The following is a 25,333-nucleotide window of genomic DNA, read 5'->3' on the forward strand; positions in this document are numbered from 1 at the left end:
AGTGTCCTCTTTCAAGACGGAAGTACATCTGTGCCCTTGACAGACCCTCGTCCCATGCCCATGCAGGCACCAGCAATGTAGTCCAGATGCACCAACCTGAAGCCAGTCCCATTCTCGGTCGCACCGCCGAAAATGCCGGTTGTAAATATCTGCAGTGCCATTTTTACGACAGCTGCAAGCGTCCACCACGCTGAACTCAAAGGGGCAGCTCTATAATTAGAAAATACCAGCCTTCAAGGAAACACTATTAGGTGGCACATGAATGAATATTAATTTGAGTGCAATTTATTAACGTAATATTAGTCAAACATTTATCCATGTCAATTTGTGCAAAATGTTTGATTAATAACTTAGGGCCCTCACGGTGTGTGGGCATGTGAATGCCTCATGCAGGGATTTTCTCTGTCCAGGTGCAGTGCAGATTTGACCTAAATGTCGCGGAAGAATCATCTTCGTGGGTCACTTGGTGCAGGGGTGGGAGGAAGGGGTGTGCGTAGCATATCAATACAACCGATATTTAATCACTTGTGCTCAGACTTCACATGTTACTCGTTGCTTCACCGTGCAATGCCAGGCACCACGTGGTCAGCTTTCGGTGTGGTCTCCAATTCTGCTGCACAATGACAGTGCAGTGACTGACACGACAGAGCCATCTCTCAGTGTGGGCTCCAGGTCTGGCTGCTGATACATGGCAGTGGGAGGGAAATATGAAATAATTGTCAAAGAGGACCACATATCTGCCAATATGATAGGAAAGAGGAAGGTTGATTCCAGGGTAACTGCTACTATTGTTAGCCAATAGGGGATGCGGACACCGAGCACGAACCCATACTTCCTCCAATTCAAGTTGCTCGTCCATTACCAATACCCGCTATTCAAAAATACAGGAGCACTTTTAGGGCTGAAAAGTGCTGATAGAAAGTTGACGTGTTCATTGAAGCCTCATCGAATCGCCATTTGTTCTCAACAGAATAGACTACATCGTGAGTAACGAATACCATGTATTCAGTTCGAAGTAAGTACAATTAGATGCTTGTTTCATCCAGAAAGAATGTTTGGGACGCTCTCTGTGAAAAGGGAAGAGGGGAAAGAACAGGTGCCGCATCATTCAACACTTGCATGCGATATTTTTTGTTGCAAGAGGAGTGATTCTGGGATTGACAGAGGACTAACCAAGAGCTTTACAGAGGGAATAGTGCCTTTGGATTGTTGAAAGGGGAAGGGAGGGAATGATGCCTTTAGTGGTCACATGGCGCTCGCGGCTGAAATTGCAGAAACCTGTTGAATATGTAGGTGTTGCTGTGGCAAGTGAGGACAAGGCGAACTGAATCATGGCTCTGGTGGTGACGAGAAGGGATGAGGGCGGAATTGCAGGTTATGTGCCTGAAGAAGGGAACTCTTCAGCCGAGCAAAGACAGAGGCCAATTCGGAAATGATAATGTGGAAGGTGGCATCATTGGAACTGCTGTAACAGAGATGTAGATAACTGGAGAAGGCAATAGAGACCTGACGCGAAGCAGGATGGGGGAGTTAGGGGTGCATAATCGAGCTAGGTCTCTGGGTTGGTGTCTACAGATAGACATTGTGAGCTACCTGCCGATCCTCAGTTATGGAAATAGGATTTCGAGGAATCGAATTGGGGATGGGTCGTGTAAAGGTAAAGTAGGGCCGGCAACTAGAAGCAAAGTTAATTCCTGTCAGCTGAGAATGAGGTCAGGAGACTTCAATGAAATGGTCATCAAAATACCCAAACAAGATGTCGTGTGCTGGTGGGACGTAAAGGTGTCAAACGACTGGATGGCGAGGCGAGGGATAGCGATGCAAAGAAGCTGCACTTCCCATTCAGAGATACAGATGTAGGTGGAAGATACATCCTGGTGAAAGATGGACTGTAAAGTGACTGGACATCCCGGTGTGGGATGGAAAAGTACACACCTGAATATTTTGAATGGGCTAAGTTGTAGATGGTTTGAACATCCTGGTAAGAGATGGAAGTATTGAGGTTATGGCCGTCCTGATGAGGGATGGACTTGTCGGATCCGAATTTCCTGAATGGATTGAGTTTTAAAGGGATTGATCGTCCTGGTGTGAGATTGAGATTTAGCAGAATTACATGCTCCAGAGAGAGAAAGAGAAATATAAAGGGAATGAACATCTTGGTGAGAGATGTAAATGTAGAGTGGTTGGACGGCCTGGGGAGAGATGGAGTTGAGGGAGTCTACATGTCCTGTTTACAGTGTTGGACTGGATGTCCATGGTGAAAAGGAAACATTTCTGGACAGAAAACCAGAGCAGCTAAAATCGTGGATGGCTACAGAAGAAGACAAGGGGACAAAGTGCAATATAAAGAGTTAGGATCCATCGGAAAGGAACAGATTGAAATGTTGAGTCTAACGATATAGCCTTGTTTGTGGATGTTTGGAGGATTTAGAAGGGGCTGTGCGCGGTCACAGGCACGGGGTGAAGATCTCAAGAGGAAATGAGTTCAAAGATAGTATGGGAAAGGATGACATGATGTTCAGTGATGGACTCATGGTCTGGGGGAAGTGGAGCGATATGTCAGAGAGATCGTGTTTAGGCTCCCCAAGGTAGAGGTCTTTTCAACAAACAACAACAGCGATTCCATTGTCAGCAGGTTTAATGACAATGTCAGGGTTGAGAGAATAAAGTGCTGCACATCACAGGGAGATAGATAAGAGAGAGTAAAGGGGGCGGAAATCATTTCATAAAACTTGCCTCCATCTGAACACAAACCTTCACTCTTTTACTCTCTTCAGTCCCCCTTTTTCCGTGGTCCTGTATTTGCTAAAAGTAATTAATCTCGACGAATGTATATTTCTGAAGAAATCGCAATTACGTTCAAAGCTATTCCTGTGTCTCTCGCCACAGATGATATCTCAGCTGTTAAGTGTTTCCAGCATAATTCGTTTTCAATTCAAATGATGTTCGCCGTCTGCTGGTGGAAAGGGGTATTTCAGTGAGCCGACGAATCACAAAAATCACAATTTTCTGGAGAGAAATGCATGGTGTAGCTGCTCTCCCGGCAGTGTAACAATTGCGCCCTGCTGATGACTAACTGAAATGTTTAAAATTAACGGCAAAAACGCATAAATTTCTGACCAGTTTCTCCTGCTCTCTCACCATACTCTGGGATAGTGCAGCGCAGGAAAACATTATATTGTATCTAGAAATTGGTGTATATTTAGTACTTGAACCATAATACAGTCGTTAATATTGACAAAGGCACAAATTCCAAGTGCAACATTGAATAAATCATTTTAATTATTTTTGAAGGTTATTCCCATTGCACATCAACACTTACATTAGAAACTGCGGTAATTTGTCCATATCGAGTATGTGGTGGTGGAGGAAGAAGTTACAATAAATGCAGATTAAAGAGACAGACCATTTATTTGTCACCTGACGTGTTCTAAACCTTTTTTTTAACAGGATATGGAAAAGTGAATCGGTTACAAAACGAACTTTGCATAAACTCTTCATTAATAAGCAATGGTTTTAATCTCTGTAAAAGTGTTGGTAATTACATGCGGAGTAATATATCTCAGTATTTGTACAGACAGAGAAAGGATCCGAAATCAATTCTGTTTGGTATTTTAATTAAACAGAAAACAGGCACCTTCAGACAAAATAAAGAGTAAAGCCAAATCTAGTTATTTCAACACAATGTAAAATGATGGTTGATAAAAATAAAGTGATGTTGATATCGTAAAACAAAGTACAATTATCATGTTCACACTGTTGGGAAAGTAGATGCCGTTCCTTCAGATTTAACACAGAATAACACGTCAGTCTGTGATCCACCTCCAGACATCATACACTGGATTTGAGGCTGACTTTTACCTGAAAGGACAACAAAAACGACTTGAGAGGTTTACAGCAATGTAAACCACCAAACAAATACATCAAATACAGTATATGATCTCCTCAGAATATTTCTGCTTCAATAAGCCTCCTATTTTTTTAGTAAGTACAGAAAATGTTCTCTTTTTATTAGAGATACAGCACGGAAACAGGCACTTCGGCCCCCCGAGTCTCTGCCGACCATCAACCACCCATTTTTACTAGTCCTACACTGATCCCATATTCGTACAAGATCCCCACCTGTTCCTACATTTCCCTACCACCAACGTCTACTAGGGGCAATTTATAATGACCAATTTACCAATCAACTGCAAATCTTTTGGTGGTGGGAGGAAACCCAGCGAAAACCCAGACACAGGGAGAACTTGCAAACTCCACACAGGCAGTACCCAGAATTGAACCCGGATCGCTGGAGCTGTGAGGCTGCGGTGCTAACCACTGTGCCGCCCATCATCTTTCTGATACTTTGGAATCAATATCGATATTCTTAATATCGGAAACAGCTGGGACTGCACACTGTCAGCACAATACACGGAACAAATTATAAAACATTGGTCTGACCAAACTGATGGAGATGTAAGATGTTGAACCACACAGTCAGTGCCCATCTTTGGTGTAATGTCTGCTATTGTGAACGTGTCACAGTGAACATCCTCATTGTTTTCAGGAATGGAGGGAGGCATCAAAGCGGGATCAGTGCGGGTCTGAGAGCTGTATACTGCGGAGGGAAAGATCATGGATTAATGATTGGACTGAAAGCGGGATCAGTGCGTGTCTGAAAGCTGTATACTGTGGAGAGAAAGATTATGGATTAACGATTGGACTGAAAGCGGGATCAGTGCGGGTCTGAGAACTGTATACTGTGGAGAGAAAGATTATGGATTAATGATTGGACTGAAAGCGGGATCAGTGCGGGTTTAAGAGCTGTATACTGTGGAGATAAAGATTATGGATGAATGACTGGACTGAAAGTGGGCTCAGTGCGGGTCTGAGAGCTGTATACTGTGGAGAGAAAGTTTATGATTTAATGATTGGACTGAAAGCTGGTCCAATGCGGGTCATCTATATACGTATAACGTAAAGGGGACTGGAATTTGTTGGCCTCGGAATGTTTTCCATCTCCATTCACCGTGTTGTTTTTTTTTTACCGCTGGGTGATAGCAGATGAAATGGATCAGCTCAGCCTGAATCAGGGTGTTCAGATTGAGCACCTGGAAGATTTCCAGTCAAAGTGTTAGCAAGAGAGATATCACATACCGAATAACATAAGGGTGTCTTTTCTAAAATATTTCAAGCACTGTTTTGTCTAATTTCCTTTCATCACAACATGTATTTCCCGGCGGAGCAGCAGGAGAAGGTAGCGACTCTTCGTTGGGTGAGTGAAGGCATCAGGAGCTGTGTTTTAAAAGTAAGTACTTACTGTTTTACTTACTGTTTTCCTTGTCTTTGAGTTTCTTTTGGCGCCGGAGGAACCGGAAGCTGGTCGGCAGCGAGGACTCCTGGGTAGGTATTTTCCTTAAAGGTGCGGAGCTGAGTAAACCCGAGGCACTACACATGTAGTGTCTCCCACCCATCCTCCTCCTCTAACCTAATAATAAGACCCTTTTTACCCTCCTCCTCTAACCAAAAAGGACTGAGCAGGTAAGCTATTTACTGTTTTTGTTAATATCTATAGTTGTACTTAACTAAGGGGTAATTGAATAAAAGAAATGGCAGCCAGTGTAGTGTATTGCTCCTCCTGCAGAATGTTCGAGGTGAGGGGAACCTCCGGTGACCCTGCCGACTTCACCTGCTGGAAGTGCATCCGTCTCCAGCTCCTATCAGACCGTGTTAGGGAATTGGAGCTGGAGCTGGATGAACTGAGGATCATTCGGGAAGCTGAGGGGTTGATAGATAGAAGCTACACGGAGGTCGTTACTCCACAAATCAAAGGCAGCTGGGTAACAGTTAGAGGTGGGAAGAGGTCAGTGCAGGGATCTCCTGTGGTCGTTCCCCTCAACAACAAGTATACAGTTTTAGATACTGTTGGGGGGGACGGCCTATCGGGGGCAGGCTGCAGTGACCGGGCCTCTGGCACGGGGTCCTGCACTGTGGCTCAGAAGGGAAGGAGGGAGAATGGGAGAGCACTAGTCATCGGGGACTCGATGGTGAGGAGTACGGACAGGCGGTTCTGTGGGCGCAGGCGAGACGCACGGATGGTTTGTTGCCTCCCTGGTGCCAGGGTCCGTGATGTTTGTGATCGCGTCTTCAGGATCCTTAAAGGGGAGGGGGAGCAGCCAGAGGTCGTGGTGCACATTGGCACCAACGACGTAGGAAGGAAGGGTGGCACAGATGTTAGAAGTGAGTTTAGGGAGTTAGGCTGGAAGCTGAAAGCTCGGACGGACAGAGTTGTTATCTCTGGTTTGTTGCCGGCGCCACGTGATAGTGAGGCTAGGAATAGGGAGAGAGCACAGCTGAACACGTGGCTGCAGGAATGGTGTAGGAGGGAGGGCTTCCAGTTCTTGGATAATTGGACTGCATTCTGGGGAAGATGGGACCTGTTCAAACAGGACGGGCTGCATCTGAACCAGAGGGGCACCAATATCCTGGGAGGGAGGTTTGCTAGTACTGTTCGGGAGGGTTTAAACTAGTTTGGGAGGGGGATGGGAACCGGACTTGTAATCCAGGGACCAGTGGGTCCACTCAGAAAGACAAAGAGTGTAGTGAGGTATTGGGGAAGGTAGCACTGTCACAGAGGACAGATGGGCACGGAGAAGGGTTAAAGTGCGTATACTTCAACGCAAGAAGCATCAGGAATAAGGTGAGTGAATTGAAGGCGTGGATGGGCACTTGGGACTACGATGTTGTGGCCATCACTGAAACGTGGATAGGTGAGGGGGAGGAATGGTTTTTGGAGGTACCTGGTTATAGATGTTTTCATAAGATTAGGAATGGTGGTAAAAGAGGTGGGGGGGGGTGGCATTGTTAGTTAGAAATAGTGTAACAACTGCTGAAAGAATTTTCGAGGAGGATCTGCCGACTGAGGCACTGTGGGTTGAGGTCAGGAACAGGAAAGGAGCAGTCACCTTGATGGGAGTTTTCTATAGGCCCCCCAATAGCAGCAGGGAGGTGGAAGAGCAGATTGGGAAACAGATTTTGGAAAGGAGCAGAAGTCACAGGGTAGTAATTATGGGGGATTTCAACTTCCCAAATATTGATTGGCAACTCTTTAGATCGAATAGTTTGGATGGGGTAGTGTTTGTGCAGTATGTCCAGGAAGCTTTTCTGACTCAGTATGTAGACTGCCCGACCAGAGGGGAGGCAATATTGGATTTGGTACTAGGTAATGAACCAGGGCAAGTGATAGAGCTGTTGGTGGGCGAGCACTTTGGAGATAGTGATCACAATTCTGTAGCATTCACTGTGGTAATGGAGAGGGATAGGTATGTGCAACAGGGCAAGGTTTACAATTGGGGGAAGGGTAGATATGATGCTGTCAGGCAGGAACTGAGGAGCATAAGTTGGGATCATATGCTGGCAGGGAAGGGCACGGTCGAAATGTGGAACTTTTTCAAGGAGCAGATAGTAGGGGCCATTGATAAGCATGTCCCTGTCAGACAGGGAAGGGATGGTCATGTGAGGGAACCGTGGTTGACAAGAGAGGTTGAGAGTCTTGTTAGGAAGAAGAAGGATGCGTATATAAAGTTGAGGAAAAAGGGCACAGGCATAGCTCTGGAGGGATACAAGATGGCCAGGAAGGATCTGAAGAAAGGGATTAGGAGAGCTAAGAGAGGGCATGAAAAATGCTTGGCGGGTAGGATAAAAGAAAACCCCAAGGCCTTTTACGCGTATGTCAGAAATATGAGGATGACCAGGGGGACCATAGGTCCGGTCAAGGACAATAGCGGGAGACTGTGTGTTGAGCCGGAAGAGATAAGTGAGGTTTTGAATGAGTACTTCTCTTCGGTATTTACGAATGAGAAGGGGTGTATTACTGAAGAGGACGGTGTGAAACAGACTGGTAAGCTCGAGGAAGTGCTCGTTAGGAGGGAAGATGTGTTGGGGTTTTTGAATAACTTGAAGATAGACAAGTCTCCCGGGCCTGACGGGGTATATCCAAGGATGTTATGGGAAGCAAGGGATGAAATTGCAGAGCCGCTGGCAATGATCTTTTCATCTTCTCTGCTGACGGGGGTGGTACCAGGTGATTGGAGGGTGGCAAATGTTGTGCCCCTGTTCAAGAAAGGGAATAGGAACAACCCTGGGAATTACAGGCCAGTTAGTTTTACTTCGGTGGTAGGCAAGTTGATGGAAAAGGTGCTGAGGGATAGGATTTCTGAGCATCTGGAAAGACACTGCTTGATTCGGGACAGTCAGCACGGTTTTGTGAGGGGTAGGTCTTGCCTCACAAGCCTGATTGAATTCTTTGAGCAGGTGACCAAGCAAGTGGATGAGGGTAAACCAGTGGATGTGGTGTACATGGATTTTAGTAAGGCATTTGATAAGGTCCCCCATGGTAGACTTATGGAGAAAGTCAGGAGGCATGGAATAGTGGGGAATGTGGCCAGTTGGATTAAGAATTGGCTAACTGATAGAAGGCAGAGAGTGGTCTTAGATGGTAAATACTCAGCCTGGAGCCCAGTTACCAGTGGCGTGCCGCAGGGATCAGTTCTGGGTCCTCTCCTGTTTGTGATTTTTATTAACGACTTGGATGAGGAAGTCGAAGGGTGGGTCAGTAAATTTGCAGATGATACAAAGGTTGGTGGAGTTGTGGATACCGAGGAGGGCTATTGTCGTCTGCAGGGGGACTTGGATAGGTTGCAGTGCTGGGCTGAAAAGTGGCAGATGGAGTTTAACCCTGAAAAGTGTGAGGTCGTCCATTTTGGAAGGACAAACATGAATGCAAAATACTGGGTTAACGGTAGGGTTCTTGGGCATGTGGAGGAGCAGAGAGACCTTGGGGTCTATGTGCATAGATCATTGAAAGTTGCAACTCAAGTGGATAGGGCTGTGAAGAAGGCATATGGGGTGTTAGCGTTCATTAGCAGAGGGATTGAATTTAAGAGCCGTGAGGTGATGATGCAGCTGTACAGGACCTTGGTAAGGCCTCATTTGGAGTACTGTGTGCAGTTCTGGTCGCCTCATTTTAGGAAGGATGTGGAAGCCTTGGAGAGGGTGCAGAGGAGATTTACCAGGATGTTGCCTGGAATGGAGAATAAGTCTTACGAGGAAAGGCTGAACATTCTAGGCCTCTTCTCATTAGAAAGGAGAAGGATGAGGGGTGACATGATAGAGGTTTATAAGATGATCAGGGGAATAGATAGGGTAGACAGTCAGAAACTTTTTCCCCGGGTGGAGCAAAGCGTTACAAGGGGTCATAAATTTAAGGTGAAGGGTGGGAGATATAAGGGGGATGTCAGGGGAAGGTTCTTTACCCAGAGAGTGGTCGAGGCATGGAATGCCTTGCCCGGGGAAGTTGTTGAGTCAGAAACTTTAGGGACTTTCAAAAGGCTTTTGGATAGGTATATGGATAAAGGAGAATGATGGGGTATAGATTAAATTGTCCTTGACAGAGGACAAAGGATCGGCACAACATTGTGGGCCGAAGGGCCTGTTCTGTGCTGTATGTTCTATGTTCTATGTTCTATGTTCTATGTATTTAAATCAACCAGCAGTCTGTGACATCGCCGAGTGGAACGAAATTCAAAGTAGTGACAGAGAGCTGGTGACTGTGGGAGTTTAACTCACCGAGAGTGGAGAGATCACCGCCGGCACTTGTGAAGAGATCATCAGGACTACTGTCCAGCAACAAGTGACCATCCTGAGTGTCAATGGCTCCAGTCTCAACATCATCATAATCACCCGGAACCAGACCTGGGAGGAAGTAATGATTTTCACTGAAATTAAATGGTAATACTGAATACTTAGAATTATATTATTAGACGTCAGTCGACAGGGGCCAGCCAGGGTAAACTGTGATCTTCAGCCGTCGTGAGATTAGAGGCTGGCGAATGATGGGACCGTGTCGTGTCACGATAGGCGAGTCATAGCTCATGCTATGTTTAAAATGCAGCCTGTAATCGATTGAAAGGAAGGGCCAGTGTAGGATATTGGTTGGGAGACTGACAACCTGCATGTGTGGCAGATGGCAGCAGCCAGAGCAAGGTTGGCGCCCAGGTTTTCGCATGCCTCCATGGAAGTGCTCCACCAGGCAGCAAGGGCAAGGAGGGAAGCGCTTTTGAATCGCGACCGGAGGAGGAGGCCAGCGAGGCAGGTGGGGAGGGCATGGCAGGGGATTGAGCAGGGAGTGAGCAGCCGTGAGGTAGTCCCATGTAAGAGGTTTCAGTGCAGGAACGGGCTCAATGCCCTGATGTAGTATGACAAGGTGAATGCAGTGCCTAACATTAATTTGACAGCCTTAAATGTCACAAATGATAAAAATTAAATTAGAGAAGGGGTGCCCCACTCATTGGTTCAGATGTTCCTACACTATAGAGCACAGCTCAGTGCCCACCTTCTTGGAGAAGCACAATCTTCAGTGACACTGCTGTTCCGACATTTGCAGGAAGCAGAGCCTCTGATGGTAAGCCCTCTCTGGTGGGTAGCATCTTCTGCACTCAAGAAGCTGGTTGCGTGCGGCTGTGTGCCCTGCTCATCCACACTCTTTTCCAGCCTCATGATTATTGTCCCTGTCTGGGTGCTGCAGCCCAACTCCTGGGGACTGCAGCTGCTTCCATCTCTCATTCTCCTCCACAATGGGAGGCCTCAACACCGGAGTGGCTTAGACCTATTGTAAATTGCTGCACTCACTTTTCAAGGTCTCCATTCTTTTTACTTGGTGCAGGTAGGTTTCAAGTCGGAGAGGATGCTCATCCTAAATACCTCTGTTATGATCGCCAAGATAGGTCAGCCTCCAGATTGCCAATACCGCGATGCAGTATCTCTCCCCCTCTCTCCAGTGCCACAATGCTTTTCACAGCCAAAACTGACCTTCCTCTGACCTTCCCCCTCCTTATAGATGGCGAGTCTCTGAAAACTGATGTTCTGGCGCGCCTTTCGCTAAATTGTGAATGGTTTGGAAAATTGCCATGAATTTCCTGTTTATTGACTCAATTGCCTGCCCAGTGCCTTAAAGTGCAGCCTCCGCCCACCAGCTCGGCCGATTCCATGAATATCACTTAACAGAGTAAATACGTCGGGCTTCCTTTGCACTGCCATCCAGCGGCAATTTCCCTCCCAGTCTGTCGCCACTGTGTGACAAAATCCTGCCCTCCGTTTTAAAGTCACATCTGTCCCATTGAATCACTCATTCAACAAACACACAAATGTCACATTTCACCGCCCACACAACAGTGTCAGAAATCACAAGAATTGAATGTTTCATTCCATTAAAGTATTGGTTGCAATCGGTATTATTTTGCAGACATCCAAATTATTTCTCCTTTCTTAAAAACTAAAATCCCTCAGCAAATCCCCATGCATTCAGCAGCATCATTTCACAGCGATTAAGTTATGATTTATTTAGTTGTTGATTTTAGATAGCAGACTGTTTGATGGATTAAAAAAACGTGATGGTAACAAATAAAAATGTACCCACCCTGAATACTGGAGGAGTTCCCTTCAGGATTTTCTAATCCAGGATCCGTATCACCCAAACTGTGACTGGTGTAATATTCAATCTGATTGAGGGACTCAATGGAATCAGTAACTGTTAAACACAAACATGTATGGTTATTGGAGAGATCGATTGGGACGTTCCAGCAAATAACATAATACCGTCATCATCTGGTGACAATGTCCTGGGACTTTGTATCTGACACGGTTGTGAAACATTTATCACAGGGACTGCAATGGTTCAAGAGCAACTAGGAATGGACCATGAATGTTGGCTCATCCAGCGAGCAGTTAAAACAATGCACAGTACAGCTGGTGGGTCAGATTTCAAACATCAGAGCAGAAACAATAGTGTAAAACATAATCAGTTAGCACATTTTCTTAACCCAGAACCCTTCCATCCTGTCCGCGTTTCTTTCCATTTCAGAGTCTCAAACGGATGGTGGTGGCTTTAAAACTGAACCCAACCCCGGATAATGGGGCAGAAAAGTGTAAAGAGTGCAAGGAGACGAATAACGGATTTGTTCTTTCCTGGTATTTTTTGCAACCTGAGAAATTAATCTCAATGGTTAAATTGCCCTCCAAATATATCGCAAGACAAAACTTTTATCGATTAGCCAGTGTTGTTGCCCCAGTATTGTGAAACAGAATTTGTAGATTAATGTTAAACTTCAGAATACAAAGTGTTAGGATATGTTTTTTGGAGAAACCACCGACTTCAGTTTAGGAGTTCCTGATGGAAGCGTGTTTCTGATCCAGAAATCCAGTCACTTAGAGAAATAAACTCTGAGTCAATGTGACTGTCTCCTCCTGAGAGCAGTGACTATTTATGGTCTAGCTTAAATGGAATAAAATGACGTGATAGTTACAAACAAACAGAAATCACGTTCTTTAAGCAGTAGCAACGGGCGGGAATCTTCCCAAACCCATTGCTAATCTTGCGATATGCACAGATATAGACACACTCGCACTGTGATATGATTCCTTCACCTGGGGATAGCGAGCGGATTTCTGACAGTGTTCAGTCAGTACACTGACCATTAACATGGGGTAACTAAGTGGAAGTGACATTTGTCTTGTGAACATTCGGCATGAAATATAAAACACAGACCTGAACGCCGGATCTGATAGGAATCCTTGCCAGGTGGAATATTCCCAATCTCTTCATAAATTGCTTGGTATAAACCAGCCGGTGAACCCTTGCCACTCTTGACAGAACCTGTCAGATGGAGGGTGGGAAGATTAAAGTTTAGTTGCAACCCACGAGCGTTGAACAGTAAATTATCTGCGAACACATCCAAATCACAGAGACGGAGAAAGTAAAGGGACAAAGTCGGGTATAGTGAATGCGGAGTAGTTTTGTTGTGCGTATTTTCGTGCATGTCTGTGTGTCAATTTTACTGCATATCCTTATGTTCACCTGCAGCAGACTGAGGACAAATGTGTTGACAGAGGAAAAAATTTCAATCAAGTTTGTTAGAAACGATCTCTCCCTAACAAAGCCATGCTGACTGTCCCTGATTAATGCCTGCCTCTCCAATTGGAGATTAATCGTGTTCCTCAAAATTGTTTCAATATTTTCCATACCACTGACGTTAGATTCACCTGCCTGTAATTACCTGGTTTATCCCTGCTACCCTTCTTGAATAATGGTACGACATTCATTGTCCTTCAATCCTCTGGTACATCTCCTGTGGCCAGCGAGGATTTGAAAATGTGTGTCAAAGCCCCTGCTGGATCTTCCCTTACCTCACTTAACAGCCTGGGTCACATCTCATCTGGGCCTGGGGAGTTTTCCATTTTAATCCCGCTAAAACAACAAACACTTCCTCCCTTTCAATGCTAATTTGTTTAAGTACTTCACAACCCCGCTCCCTGATCTCTATACCGACATCGTCCGTATCCATGGTGAACACAGATGAAAAGTAATCCATTAAAGCCGCATTTACGTCCTCTGCCTGCACATTGCAGACGGCCATTTTGATCCCTAATCAGTCCCACTCTTTCCCTGGTTATCCTCTTGCCCTTGAGATACTTTTTAAAAATGCATTGGGAGTTCCCTTGATCTTCCTCACCAGTGTTATTGCATGCCCCCTCTTCGCTCTCCAAATTCAATTTTTAAGTACCCCCTATACTTTCTGTACTCCTCTCGGGAGTCCGCTGTTTTTCAGCGCTCTGAACCTGCCATAAGCCTCCTTTTTGCTCCTTATCCAATCCTCCATATCCCTTGACACCCACAATATCCCTGGACTTGTTCATCCTACCCTTCAGCTTTATTGGAACATATTAGCCCTGAATGCTCACTATTTCCCTTTTGAAGGTAAGAGCCCATGGGATCCAGGGCAATTTGACAAATTGGATCCAAAATTGGGTGAGTGGTAGGAAGCAAAGAGTAATGGTCGAGGGTTGTTTTAGTGAGTGCAAGCCTTTGACCAGTGATGTACCACGGGGATCGGTGCTGGGACCCTTGCTGTTTGTAGTAATCATCTAAACCTGAATATAGGAGGTATGAGGAGTAAGTTTGCAGATGACGCAAAAATTGGTGGTGTCGTAAATAGTGAGGAAGAAAGCCTTAAATTACAGGATGATATAGATGGGCTGGTAATATGGGCAAGGGAGCGGGAAATTGAATTTAATCCTGTGAAGGGTGAGGTGATGTATTTTCGGTGGAGTAACAAGGCAAGGGAATATACAATGGATGGTAGGACCATAGGAATTACAGAGAGTTAGAGGGACCTTGGTGTACTTGTCCATAGATCACTGAAGGCAGCAGCATAGAAATATAAGGTGGTTCAAAAAGCATATGGGATTCTTGCTTTTATTAGCCAAGGCACATAATATAAGAGCAGAAAGGTTATGATGGAGCAGCATAAAACGCTAGTTAGGCCACAGCTGGAGGACTGTGCACAGTTCTGGGAACTGCACTGTAGGAAGGATGTGATTGCACTGGAGAGGGTGCAGAGGAGATTCACCAGGATGTTGCCTGGGTAGGAGCATTTCAGTTATGAAGCGAGACTGGAAAGGCTGGGGTTGCTTTCTTTAGAACAGAGAAGACTGAGGAGGGAATATGATTGAGGTATACAAAATTATGAAGGGTATTGATAGGATAGATAGGAAGAAAACTTTTCCCTTAGTGCAGGGGTCGGCAACCAGGGGGCATCGTTTTAAGGTAAGGGGAAGGATATATCGAGGTGATTTGAGGGGAAAAGTACCACCCAGAGGATGGTTGGAGTCTAGAACACATTGCCTGAAGAGGTGGTAGAGGCAGGAACCCTCACAACATTTCAGAAGTATTTAGATGAACAATTGAAATGCCATTGCATACAACACCATGGGCCAAGTGCTGGAAAATGGGATTAGAGTAGACAGGTGCCTGAAGGCCGGCAGAGATACGCTGAGCCGAAGGGAATGTTTCAGTGCTGAATAACTCTATTAATCTATGACTCTGTGACCTGATCTCCTGCTTGTGATCGTTTGTAAACGACTGCCTGTCTAGTGAGGTTACAAGGCTCGATCTTATCAGCTTTCGGACTGTCTTGTTACAGAGCCTGTTCTGGTCGGGCCCTTGGCAGCGCTAGGCGCCTATGCTGTCCCAGCTACAGAATCTTTCTTTAGAGAGAGAGGTCTATTTCTATAGGAACTTTATATTATTATGAAAAGTGTCATTTATTCAGCGTCCCATTTCCTATAATAAATCAGGAGTGATTTGGATGGGTGAAATATGAGTGGAAGCGTCGTTTTGGAATGTTGAAGCACCGCAGGTGAAGACAGAAGGTCCTATACAAGTATCACCTGTCAAAATAACAGTCAGACACGGTTAGACAGCTCGATATTGGATGCCCAGAGCCGGAATCTGAAAGGCTGGAACTGATAACCAATGGATGAAGGAAGATTAACAGACAAATAAATAGTTGAATGCACAGCTTAAAAAGTTGAATTAAATTTCCGGATCCTTTGTTACAATAAGCAAATTCTTCCAGAGTTTCATGTATGATGTGCTGAACTCTCACAGTGAATGTGGACACTTCAAATCACTCTCCATTTTAAATGCCACATTTTACTAAATCCAGAGCACATTGAATGGAGAAAATCAGCAAAAAAAATAAAATGTGTTTCTAACAAGGCCACTTGACAGTCCATAGAAATCTGCAAGGAACGAGAGTTTTGCATGCATCTGACACAATATCTGGGACCTTTCGTTGGATCCGCGTGAAGATATGAACCTCACCTCTTCTGATTGACTTTTTCTGTATAACCACGATCAGTGAGATCAACACACAGAATAGCAGGACTCCGAAGCAGACCGCAACTAGGATGGAAGTAGTTTTATATCCCTGTTCTTAATGACAATAATACAGAAAGGTTTAACACATACACAGTCCGTCTTGCACAATAACATATTTACAAGAGGGAGTTAATAATTATATCCACTGCTTCCGGGCAATGAGTCAGGCTGAACATTCCGCAATATGTGTGGTGCACATTGCACCAGAGGGAAGTGTGAGCCAGTCTAAATTACAGAGACAGTGCCCCCATGTTTCTGATGAGAACACGACAGTTCAGATACAGCCAGAATGTGGAATTAGCTAAATTTCAACCAGACCATTTTAAATATGCGGTGAGGAAAATATATTCCAGTCAGTGAGAAAGTGCTCATCGCATCTTGAGAAAATGACTACAATACCAATTCAACTAATTCAAACCCTAACGCTGGCGAGGATACTAATAACGGTAAGTACCTGCAGATGTGGACGGGACAGCAATTGGAGGCACATCGAGCCCTGTGGAGCATATTGTACAAAAAGTTCAGGAGGATGAAATTTCAGCACTTTCCATTTAAATGATAAATACTGTTCTTAATTTCCCGAACTAGTGAGTCAATTTAACAAAACAATGAACCCTAACCCCACTCTCCAAACTCTGTCACCCTCACCGGAACAAATCACACTGGCATCTTTCTTGTGATCACAGTCAGACTGAGCCGGCGATGAAGAAGGACAGTCGGCCAGAGAAGATTCGCTTCCAGTGCATTTCACCTCATCCAGCCAGATAACACCGTCACCCTGGGAAAAAGTAGCTCCTCCTGGGGCCAAAAGAGCGTGACCACAATCCAGCTGTCTGCAGACAACATTGGCATCGGCCATATCCCAGGAGTCATCAAACACCGTGCCCCAGCTGTTATTGCACAATATCTCAACTCTCCCGGAGCAGTTGGTGTTACCTCCAAACAGGCGCAACCAATGTCCAGAATCTGGCAAAGAGAATCAATGGTTATTATTGATGTAGTATAAGAAAGGAGTACATGTCAGATAGTTGGTATAATAAAGAGGAAGTAGCACCTGGTGAAAGCCCACGTTTACAATCATATTCTCGAATGCAGTCCTTTGATCTGTGGTGCTGCTCCTTAGTTACTTTTGCTTCTGTTTAGAAGAGAAACATGCTGACTGTATCAGACACCAATGTTTGAAATGACACTCGCACATTTAGAGGTTTGTTGTGTTACCTGAACAAACAACACCAGCATCCTCCCTGTGTTCACAGTTGTGTTTACCCCACGGTTCTTTTTGACATTGCCAAAGGAACGATTCGTGTGAAATACATTCCATCCCATCAAGCCAAATGGGTCCGGATCCTTCTCCGAATGACTGAGCATAATAATCGATAGAACTGAGGGGACCGCACTCTAGCTGTTTGCAGATCACTTCTGCATCAGATCCATCAAGTGTATCCGAGCACACTGTTCCCCAGGTGCCATTGTAGAACACTTCCACTCTCCCCTCACAGCGATGCTTCCCATTCACCAGCCGCAGCTCTTTGTGCTCTGTCAATGACACAAGAAATATCCAGATAGTTAGATTGATAACTCGTTGTATGTTCATACTGCACAGCTCAACACATGCTGCACCGGTTGTGTTCACTGATTTCCGGTAATTATTTCAGAAAAGCGATAGAAAAACACCGACAGCCCATAAAGTAATAAAGAATAATCAACACGGATTTCACAACAGAAAGACAAACAACGTTATTGAATTCTTTGAAGAAGTTACAGAAAGATAACAGGGATAATGCAGTCGATGTAATATGCATGTTTTTTTTTCAGAAGGCCTCTGACAAGGATCATGACTGGGGTCAGAGCCTGTGAAGTCAAGAGATCAGTGGAAGAATGATAGGAAACCAGCGACAAAGCACACCGTCCGGGTACAATATGGTAACCCAGAATGGTGGAAGTTGGGAAGTGGTGTTCCACAGGGCTGGGGTCACTGCTGCTCAACATTTACATGAACGATTTGGATTTACACAAGGGAGACTTAATTTCAAAATTTAAGATGACAGCAATTTGGGGGTATAGGTAACACTAAGAAAGACAGAGACAAAATACGGGAAGACGTTAATAAACGGGCCGAATGGGCATACAATTGCCAAATAAGTTGAATAGAGATAAGTCTAAGGTGCTCAGTGTTGACAGGAAGAATAAAGAGGCCACGTACCTCTTGTAAAATAAGAGTGAAAATGATATAGATCAGCAAAGAGACCTCGGGATACAGAGGCACTAATCACTTCTGAAGTGACAGAGACCGAAGGTAGTGATCATAAATATAGAATAATCACGAATAAATCTAATAAGAAATTCAGGAGAATTTGGTTTTTTGTACCTAGGGAGTGGTTTGAATTTTGAATTCCGAACACATGCAATTGCTGAGGTGATTTGCACTGATGCCGTTAAGGTAAAGCTATACAGGTACATGAGGCAGAAAGAAGCAGGAGGATATGCAAAGAGGGTTAGGTGCAGTGAGGTGGGACCATACTCGTGGGCAACGTAAACACCACATTGACCAGTTAGTCCGAATGGCCAGATTCCGTGCTGTCCATTGTATGTAATTCGAAGTCATATCTTCCCTGTGAAACCACGTGCACAACACTACGGAAAATGGGCACATGGAAGCACCTTTACCTGAACATATGATCCTCACATCTTCTTTATGAGAACAGTCGTGGTTACCCCACGATGCTGAGGGACATTCCCAGAGAAATGATTCGTTACTGGAACACTTCAGTTCATCCAACCAAACTGGCCCGGAACCTGGTCCACAAGATGCAGGAAGTGCCAGGTCCAATGCCTTTCCACAACCCAGCTGTTTGCAAACCACGTCAGCGTCCGCCAGATCCCAGGAATCATCACAAACTGAGCCCCAAGTCCCATTGTAATAAATCTCCACTCGGCCATGACATGGGCTTCCACCGTCAGACAGCCTTAACTGCACGTGGTCTGTTGGATAACAGTACATGAGGATTATACTTTCAATAGACATTCACATCATCACTCAATACAACTGATTTTACCATCACCAGCTCAAAAAAAGAACGTTAAATGCACCTGTGGACAGGTAAATAAAACTAGACAACAGAATATCTGTTTACACTTACTTCTTACAAAGAATGTAAAGAACAGCAATGTTTCAGATATGCTATTACATCTGGCGTTGACAAGTTCTGGTCTCCAGTTCCCCTCTTATGTTTTGAACGCTGTGTACGGTGTTAAACAGGCAATCACTCACACGATTAACAGTTAATTTATACTCATGTTGTATAACTGTATCTGTTCTTTATCCATGTATGTTACCCTTATTTGTTATCTTGGTCAGACATTTACTGCCATCTCCTATTTCCCTCATCTTCAATTACAAGTGACTTGCATTTATCTAGCGCCATTAACGTAATGAAACATCCCAAGGGGCGATACAGGAGTGATATCAAAGAAATTTTAACACAGAGCACCGAAAAATATATTAGGTCAGATGACCAAAAGCTAAGTCAAAGAGTTAGTTTTTATGGAACGTCTTAAAGCAGGAAAGACTGGTTGACAGGCAGAGAGAGTTAAATCATGAGAGGTATAGACAGGGTGGATAGCAAGAAGCTTTTTCCCAGAGTGGGGGTTTCAATTACTAGAGGACACGAGTTCAAAGTGAAAGGGGAAAAGTTTAGGGGGGATATGCGTGGAAAGTTCTTTACGCAGAGGGTGGTGGGCACCTGGAACGCATTGCCAGCGGAGGTGGTAGATGCGGGCACGATGGAGTCTTTTAAGATGTATCTAGACAGATACATGAATGGGCAGGAAGAAAAGACATACAGAAGCTTAGAAAATAGGCGACATGTTTAGAGAGAGGATCTGGATCGGCGCAGGCTTGGAGGGCCGAAGGGCCTGTTCCTGTGCTGTAATTATCTTTGTTCTTTGTTCTTTTTTGAAGTAATTCTAGAGCGTGTGACCTTTGCAAATAAAGGCACGGCCGCCAATGGTGCACAATTAAAACCAGGAATGCTCAAGAAGCCAGAACTGGGAGCTGTCAATCTGGAGCCGATTGCAAAGACAGGAGCTGTGAGGCCAGGAAGGGATTTGAAAACAAGGATGAGAATTTTAAAACCGCTCATTGCTGGGAAAGGTAGGTCAGTGAGCAGAGGGCAGATGCCTGAGTGGCAAATGGTCGAGACAGCGGAGCTTGCAGAGGTTGAAACTCGTGAAGCCAGCCAGGAGTGCATTAGAATCATCGAGTCTGGAGGGAACAATGCTATCGACAAGACGAGATAAGGGCAAATGCGGGTGATGTCATGGAGGTGAAAATAGACAGTGTTAATGAGGATATGGAGATTTGATAGGAGGATCACCCTGGGGTCAAATATGACACCAAGATTACAGGCTGTCTGGCTGAGTGACAGACAGTTGGCATGGCGAGAAATGGAGTTGGAGACAAGGAAACATGCGATGGGGACTGATGGTTTCTATCTTTTCAATACTGAGTTGGAGGAATTTTCTGCTGATGCAGTACTGAATGTCAGCCTGGAATTCTGACAGTGTGCAGGCATTGGAGGGCTCAAGAGTGTTGAATGCGAGGTAGAGTTGGATATAGTGAGATACATGTGGAAACTGAGGCTGTGTTTGCGGATATCACTGAAAGGCAGCATGTAAATGAGTAATGAAGTGTCAAAGGATAGATCCTTTGGTGACACGATAGCTGACTTTGCAGGAGCGGGAAGAGAAGCCATTGCAGGCCACTTTCTGACCATGACTGTATAGATAATACTAGAACATGCTGAGTGCAGTCCCACCCAGCCGTGTGTTAATGCGGAGGAATTGGAGAAGTATTTCATGATCAATCATATAAAAATTTGAGACAAGTCAAGAAAGAGGAGGTGGAATCGTTTATGTTTGTCACAATCACTTCGGATGTCGTTTGTTTTCGTCCTGTGGTGTGGATAGAAAATTGATTTGCGGAATTGAAACATGCAGCTTCATATAAGATGAGCATGGATTTCGGAGGCGACGACACATTCAAGGACTTTGGCGAGGTACGAAAAGTTGGAGCTGGGGCAGTAACCTGCATGGACAGGTGGTCAATGGTTCCTTTCTGAGGAGTGGTGTGATGACTGCTGATTTGAAGGAGAGGAGCCTGAACATGTAGAGAGAGAGAGATAAAGAGAATCGTTAATATTGCCAGCTAACATGGAACCCAGGAAGGGAATGTTTGTGTTCAGTAGTTTAATAGAAATAAGGTGTAGACAGCAAAATGTGGATACCATCATCAGCACAGGTTCAGAGAGAGAATGAAGGATTCTAGGAGAGAAACAAGAAATGTGAATTCAGGGTGATCGTATGGGATGGGGGTGGGAACTGATAGGAAGTTAGGCCTGATGGGTTGGGGAAGAAAGGGAAGCAGTGGAGGTGACTGAACAGATGTTTTTGAACTTCGTGACAAAAGGTCTATGAGCTCCTCTCAATTATTTATGGAGTTCAGGGTGGATGAGGCAGGGGAGTGGTTCAGGAGGAAGATTTATGATGGAGAATATTTGCTGTGCGTTTTCTTTGCTTTCCTGGATAATCTTTGTCAAACAGGAGGTTTTAGTGAAGATGAAGAGGACCCAATGATGCTTTATGTGATTGATCCATTCAGGATTATATTACCAGATAGTTCCCCACATGTCACCGTGCCTTTCTGTTTTTTAATTATTTCAGGGAATGTTGGTGTCACTGTCAAGACCAGCAGTTTACTCCACGCTATTTATTACTTCATTATTACTTTACTACTTCATTTCATATTGGAGAATGTAAGGTCCACAAGTTCTACCCTTAAACATCAGCCTTGTAATATGCAGTATCTTCGTGTAGAACTACGTTCGAGGGTTGTGTTGATTATTACATTATCATAAATCAATTTAATATTAATAGCATAAGAGAATCACTTACCTTTGTAAGGATGGGACTCTGTCTTTGACAAGGAATATATTTGAGCAATTTTAGAGACATAAACCGCATGTCTGAACAGAGAATATGCAGACCTGTCTGTCCAGCCAGACTGCTGCAATTATGTTAAATGAGCAAACGAAACTTGTGAGGCACATTAGCAATTGCTATTGTCTGTAAAAAATCAATGAACTAAACGACTAATTCTATCAATATATGACTGTTGGACCGGACCAAAGAGGGCAGAAAACAGGATCTCTCTGCAAAATGTTGGACAGGATCAGGAAGCGCCTATGGGCAATTGAACTGTAGATGTGTAGACCTCCTGGCTGAACAGAAACCAGTATTTAATCTGGACTGGACAAAAATGATTGGACTAATTGCGTCAGGCACTTTGGAGAATAAACATCAGCGATGTGACCCATCAGATACAGAAGTAGAAGACAAGGAGAAGACACATGGCTTCTGAAGGTGGGCATAAATGTTGGGTGGAGCTTAACATCTACCTAACTGAAGAACAAGATGACATACTCTACTCTGTCCATTGACTGAGTGTGTAATAACCATTCAGCACTGTAAACTTCTGACGTGAAACGCTGGAATGTATTGATTTCCGCTGTTCCCGAAGAAATTATTTACTGTAACCAATCGGTATCAAATCTGAATCATTAACTATCTCATATGTTGTAAGTTCCACTCTGTCGTATGGAAATAAATGTTCATTGGAACAACCCGAAATCATCTGCCCACACTTACACTCTGCATAACGCAACATCCCCAGAACACATGCCTGCATTAACATGCTACACAATGAAACTTTAAAGCGTTTCGTCCAAAACATCTGTCTCCTTTTATACACAACATAATGAAACTTACACCAGAACAACTCCCACACAGCTACCTCCACTTATATACTGCACAGTAGAACTGATTGCAAGCTCGACGCCGGATTTGATACCAGAGCTGAGATTCCAATTCCGTATGCTCTTTTTCATAAGGCCGTGATCTTTCACCTCTATCATCATTCACCTCCCTTCCTGCCTCAGCCCATCTGCTGCTGAAATGCTCACCCATGCTTTGTTTCCTGCAGAACCGAATATTTTAATGTTCTCCTGGGCGATCACCCATCTTGCATCCTCCAGAAACATCAGCTCATCCAAAGTTTTGTTGCCTGCCCTACATGAAGCCCCTCTCAGGAACGCCATGGCACTCGACGATCTATTGGTTTCCCCGCCATCAATACCTCGTGTTTCCAATTATGATCTTCCTGTTCAGCCACCTTCATGCTCTCCCCCTGCATCAGTATAACCGTCTCCAGCCTGAAACATTTCAGAAACTCTGCTTTTCTCTGAATCCAGCTTCTTGTACTTCACCCACTTCAATTGCCCACAACTTTCAGATTTGCCTTTAACCATCTAACCCCCAGATCTGAATTTCCACCAGAAATATTTCCGTGTCTCCGGCTCTTCAAGTACAACCATCTGACTAAGAATTTAGTCACCAACTGTAACATCTCTTTGTTTGGTTCTGTGTCAGTTTTCTCTCCCTTTACATTCCTGTTAAACCCCTTGTGATGTATGTGTTGATTGAAATTTCTGTAATAAAAACGTTCTTGTTGTTTAATTGTGTCCGTGTCCTCTCTCTCTGCACGCCACCCCCATCCAGCCCCAGCTCCCCGACCACCCACCATCCTCACCCACTCTCCTCGAGTGAAATGACTGGCTTGAGACACCCAGGAACAAGTAACCTAGATTATCACTTTTCTCAGCAGATTAGACATTTCACTTCTTTGTTTTTGTAAAAGCAGTGAAGAATATGTTTACCTGAACACAGGACACCAACATCCATACTGTCAGTGAGAGACGAATTCAATGTGAATAAGCTGCAGTTCTGGAGCTGCAATTCGTTTCCTTCACACTGGACATCATTCATCCAGACGGGTCCTTCACTCTCTCCGTCCTTTGAATAGTTATAAGCGGCTGACGCTTCACTGCAACCCTGCTGTGTGCAGACTACGTTGGCATCATTCAGGGTCCAGTGTCTATCTTGCAATCTCCCCCAGCTGCCATTGTGGTAAATCTCCACTCGCCCATCACACCAGCTTCCCCCGTTAGTCAGCCTTAGTGACCAATTTTCATCTACAATATGAAACACATTGAGAATGTCGAAACTGAAGCAAAATATCTCAGAATTTACTGCCACCAGAAATGTCATTAATTTTAATGGTTGCTATTTCTGTCATCATTGTTCAGAAGGCTTGTTGAAAGATCTTCTTCACCATTACCTTTTCTCAGTAAATACATTTCAGAGACGTACCGAGCAGCTTACGGTTGCTGAAATGGGGACAGAGGGTAAAATGAACTGGGGGTGAGACCCAAGGGACTGAAGGTCGTCCTCCTGTCCACATGTACTGATATTTCCAGCTCTCGCCCTGTACTTGAAAATATCATCAACCTTTCTTCCAATTTATCCTCCTTATCTTCACATGGTCCATCTTCAACTCTTCTGTTCTCTTCTTCAAAATCTCTGTCTCTGATTCTGGGGATAGGTTATTAACTAATATAAAGAATAAACCAAGTGACTCTCACAGTTACGTGTCTATGCTTCCTCACCCCCCAATTATTCGAATGACTCTATCACATTTTTTCACTTGCACCACGGCAATGTATCTGTCTGGTGATTCAACCTTCCATACCAGTGGTTCCAGATATGTCTTCCTTTTTCCTCAACCGAGGACTCTCCTCACATCCTCATCCACCCACCATGGTTGACAGGGCCCTCAAGCACGACCATTCCATTCCCCATACTTCTGCTTTCACCCTTTCCCCCCCCCCCCAGAACCATGACAGGATCCTGATTCTCCTCATCTTCCACTCCATCAGCTTCCATATTCAACAGACCATCGTCCACCATTTCCACCACCTTTAATGTGATGCCACTACAAAGCACATCTTCCCCTTCCCTCCAATTTTAACGTTCTGAAGGGACCTTTCACGCTGTGGCACCCTGATGCCCTCTTCAATCATTGTCAGCACCCCTTCCCACAGGACCTTCTCATGAATGCGCAGGAGGTACAACCACTGCCCTGTTACCTCCACCTTTCTCACCATCCAAGCCCCCAAATACGGCTTCCAAGTGAAACAGCGATTTTCTTGTCCTGCTTTCTCTTTAGCATACTGCACTCACTGTATTGACTGATCATGATACCGTCTCCTTTACATTGGGGCACCAAACATAATTGAGTGCTTACTTTGCACAACATCTTTGTTCAGTCTGCAAGCTTTACCTTTAGCTTCCAGTTACCTGTCCTTTTCATTCTTTATTCCGCTCCCACACTGACCTCTCTCTCCTCTTTCTCCTACACAGTTCCAATGAAGGTTAACGTAAGTTTGAGAAACAGCACTTCCTCTTTCCACTAGACTCTTTACAGGCTTATGGAATGAACACTGAATTCAGCAATTTCAGATCAGATTCCCTCCACTTTTTTTCTTTTTTTGGACGATATTTTGCCTTCCAATTTGCAACACTTCTAGAAATGTGTTTTTTACTTGGCCCATTCCTGTCTATTTTTGCCTTGCACTGTCCCATTTACCATTTAATCTCTCCTGTCTTCCACCATATCAC

At 44.6% G+C, this 25,333-nt stretch overlaps 2 protein-coding genes across 2 annotated transcripts; both read right to left on the reverse strand.

The window, feature by feature from the left end:
* Positions 1-1,329: 1,329 nt before the first annotated feature.
* On the reverse strand, positions 1,330-16,877 carry LOC137361652 (scavenger receptor cysteine-rich type 1 protein M130-like). Its single transcript, XM_068026361.1, has 8 exons — positions 16,815-16,877; positions 16,409-16,726; positions 16,215-16,256; positions 15,704-15,814; positions 12,587-12,694; positions 11,518-11,569; positions 1,594-1,675; positions 1,330-1,506 (listed from the first exon to the last, which is right to left on the reverse strand). The coding sequence occupies exons 2-8, from the start codon at positions 16,617-16,619 to the stop codon at positions 1,330-1,332; spliced, it is 783 nt and encodes a 260-aa protein (XP_067882462.1). The 5' UTR covers positions 16,620-16,726; positions 16,815-16,877.
* A 120-nt stretch (positions 16,878-16,997) lies between these two features.
* LOC137361661 (scavenger receptor cysteine-rich type 1 protein M130-like) lies at positions 16,998-23,615 on the reverse strand (the record flags this gene model as incomplete). The annotated part of the gene is made up of 3 exons (XM_068026370.1): positions 23,533-23,615; positions 18,428-18,742; positions 16,998-17,296 (listed from the first exon to the last, which is right to left on the reverse strand). Coding segments are annotated over exons 1-3 (639 nt in total), but the record flags the coding sequence as incomplete, so codon positions are not given.
* Between the last annotated feature and the right edge of the window lie 1,718 nt (positions 23,616-25,333).

Source organism: Heterodontus francisci, unplaced genomic scaffold, assembly GCF_036365525.1.
Source record: "Heterodontus francisci isolate sHetFra1 unplaced genomic scaffold, sHetFra1.hap1 HAP1_SCAFFOLD_66, whole genome shotgun sequence".
Lineage (NCBI taxonomy): Eukaryota > Metazoa > Chordata > Chondrichthyes > Heterodontiformes > Heterodontidae > Heterodontus > Heterodontus francisci.